This window comes from Lepus europaeus, chromosome 14 (assembly GCF_033115175.1).
Source record: "Lepus europaeus isolate LE1 chromosome 14, mLepTim1.pri, whole genome shotgun sequence".
Classification (NCBI taxonomy): Eukaryota; Metazoa; Chordata; class Mammalia; order Lagomorpha; family Leporidae; genus Lepus; species Lepus europaeus.
In genome coordinates, this window is record NC_084840.1 from 84,426,790 (window position 1) to 84,429,591 (window position 2,802).

Below are 2,802 nucleotides of genomic sequence, written 5' to 3' on the forward strand. Positions count from 1 at the left end.
TAAATTAATTTGGGATATAATAAGGTAAGAACATAGAAAATTCTGAAGTAATTCCATAATCACAATAATTATATTTTAATAAATTTATTAAAACTGTCCACTTTTGGAGCACTTTCCTTTGAGTAAGGCTATAAATTAGGGATGTAAAGATTGTGAATTTTTGAAATAACAGGCAGTGAAATGTGAGCACCATGAATAACACTAGGAAAAGATCTCTTCCTAGGCAGCATGGCCGATGCAGTACCCCAACCCATCAAGAGAAAGCGCGAATGGGGTGCTGAGGAGGCGGAAGCCCCCAGCCCAGAGAAGAAGGACGGTGGCGTTGGAAATGGGACCCCTGCTCCTGTCAGCTTGCCGTTCTCCGGCTTTAGACTACAAAAAGTGCTGAGGGAGTCTGCGCGGGACAAAATCATTTTCTTACATGGGAAGGTGAAGGAGGCTTCTGGGGATGGGGACGGAGAGGATGCCATTGTGATCATGGAAAAGACGCCGTTTCAGGTGGACCAGGTGGCCCAGCTCCTGACCGGCAGCCCTGAACTCCAGTTACAGTTCTCCAATGATATCTACAGCATCTATCACCTGTTCCCTCCAAGGCAACTGAGTGACATAAATACGACCGTGGTCTACCCTGCCACAGAGAAGCACCTGCAGAAGTACCTGCGCCAGGACTTGCACCTGGTCCGGGAGACAGGAGAGGACTACAAGAATGTTACCTTACCCTACCTGGAGTCCCAGAGCCTCAGCATCCAGTGGGTATACAACATTCTCGACAAGAAAGCTGAAGTCGACCGGATTGTTTTTGAGAACCCAGATCCCTCGGATGGCTTTGTCCTCATCCCCGACCTCAAGTGGAACCAACAGCAGCTTGATGACCTGTACTTGGTCGCCATCTGCCATCGCCGGGGCATCAGATCACTTCGGGACCTGACTCCAGAGCACCTGCCACTGCTCAGGAATATCCTCCACGAAGGCCAGGCAGCCATCCTGCAGCGCTACCAGGTGAAGGGGGACCGCCTGCGTGTGTACCTGCACTACCTACCCTCCTACTACCACCTGTGCGTGCACTTCACTGCCCTGGGCTTCGAAGCCCCCGGCCTGGGGGGTGGAGCAAGCTCACCTGCTGGCTGAGGCGATCGAGAACCTGGAGTGCAACCCCAGGCACTATCAGCAGCGCTCAGTGACCTTCACCCTCAGGGCTGACGACCCCCTACTCAAGCTCCTGCAGGAGGCCCAGCAGCACTGAGCCCTCATGGGGGGAGAAGCACAGACATGTGAGATGTGGGGCAGGGGGAGGGTGGATTTTTATCTTCAACGGGTTTTTTTTTTAATGTGTTTTGTACTGGCTTGTTCCTTGTGTGTGAATAAAGTCCTAGGCTCAAAAACAAACAAACAAACAAACAAAAACAACAAAAAAAAACACAAACAAACAAACAAAAAAAACATTAGGAAAAACTTTAACACAAGTTTTGATCTTTTTTTCTTTCTTTTTTTTTTTTTTTGACAGGCAGAGTTAGACAGTGAGAGAGAGAGAGAGAGAGAGAGAGAGAGAGAGAGAGAAGGTCTTCCTTCCATTGGTTCACCCCCCAAATGGCTGACTCAGCTGGTGTGCTCCACCAATCCAAAGCCAGGAGCCAGGTGCTTCCTCCTGGTCTCCCATGCGGGTGCAGGGCCCAAGCACTTGGGCCATCCTCCACTGCACTCCCGGACCACAGCAGAGAGCTGGCCTGGAAGAGGAGCAACTGGGACAGAATCCGGCACCCCAATCGGGACTAGAAACCGGGGTGCTGGCGGCGCAGGCGGAGGATTAGCATAACATATGTCTAACATATAATAATATATATACCTGAAAATACACTCAGCCTAGAATGAGATAATGACACTCAGTAAAGGGCATACCCTCTTGCATTCAAGCAAACCCGCTCAAAGGCCACATATACTACAAATGGAAACATTCAGAATCACGTTTTACATGCACTGTTTCCAAATATGCTCAGCCATTAATAGATGCCTCTTTATATGAACACCTAATAATATGAAGAAAAACACAGCCGTCTGGTCAGATGCATCAGATATTTCTTATGAAATAATCTATAATAAATTCAAGGTAGTCTTTTCACTACCACATAAGGCATAACTGTGATATGGATGATCATAATCCATCAAGAAGAGTTTCCTGGGTTGGGAAGAGGGGATACAATAGTAAAATCTATAACTTGAAAAATTACTTGTCAGTGTGGAACATGATGAGCCATATCTTTGTGAAAAGTGGAAAAATAGCTCAACTCTTTAGAAACAAATGAAACATGTCATTATTCCATCTCAGAATTGCTTGTTTAGCACTCATTATCTTTAATGGTTTCCAGGAACAGCTGAACAAAAACCTAAAGGGGTATATTTAAGATATCTTAAATGATCACTTCTTCATCTGTCTATTGCATAAGATGCATGGTCTTCAAATCTAAATAGAAGTTTTGTCCTCATTAAGCTATGGGGAATAAGTAATCGAGTAATAATTGTTCTTGTTTCTGGCACAGTGGAATGAACTACTTCCTCTATTCTCAAATTTTGCAGAATATATTGTAAGAACTAGTAAAGATAAAGGCAACTAATATCTGGGTTTTAATTGTATTCCAGAAATGCACCTTCCTATTTTTCATTCCTGAATGATTTGAGATGTCATTTTGTTCTGGAGAACTTCCTTAGTTTCTTACACAGTCCTAATATTGTTTATCGAGGTGAGGGAACAGACCACTGGCATTTTGCATTGATGGCTCCATATTTTATGCAGCCATCCCACATACT

At 45.1% G+C, this 2,802-nt stretch overlaps 1 protein-coding gene across 1 annotated transcript; it reads left to right on the forward strand.

The window, feature by feature from the left end:
• Window positions 1-228: 228 nt before the first annotated feature.
• On the forward strand, window positions 229-1,243 carry LOC133773495 (m7GpppX diphosphatase-like). The gene is given in 2 exon segments (XM_062210815.1): window positions 229-1,098; window positions 1,100-1,243. Coding segments are annotated over 2 exon segments (1,014 nt in total).
• Window positions 1,244-2,802: the final 1,559 nt, after the last annotated feature.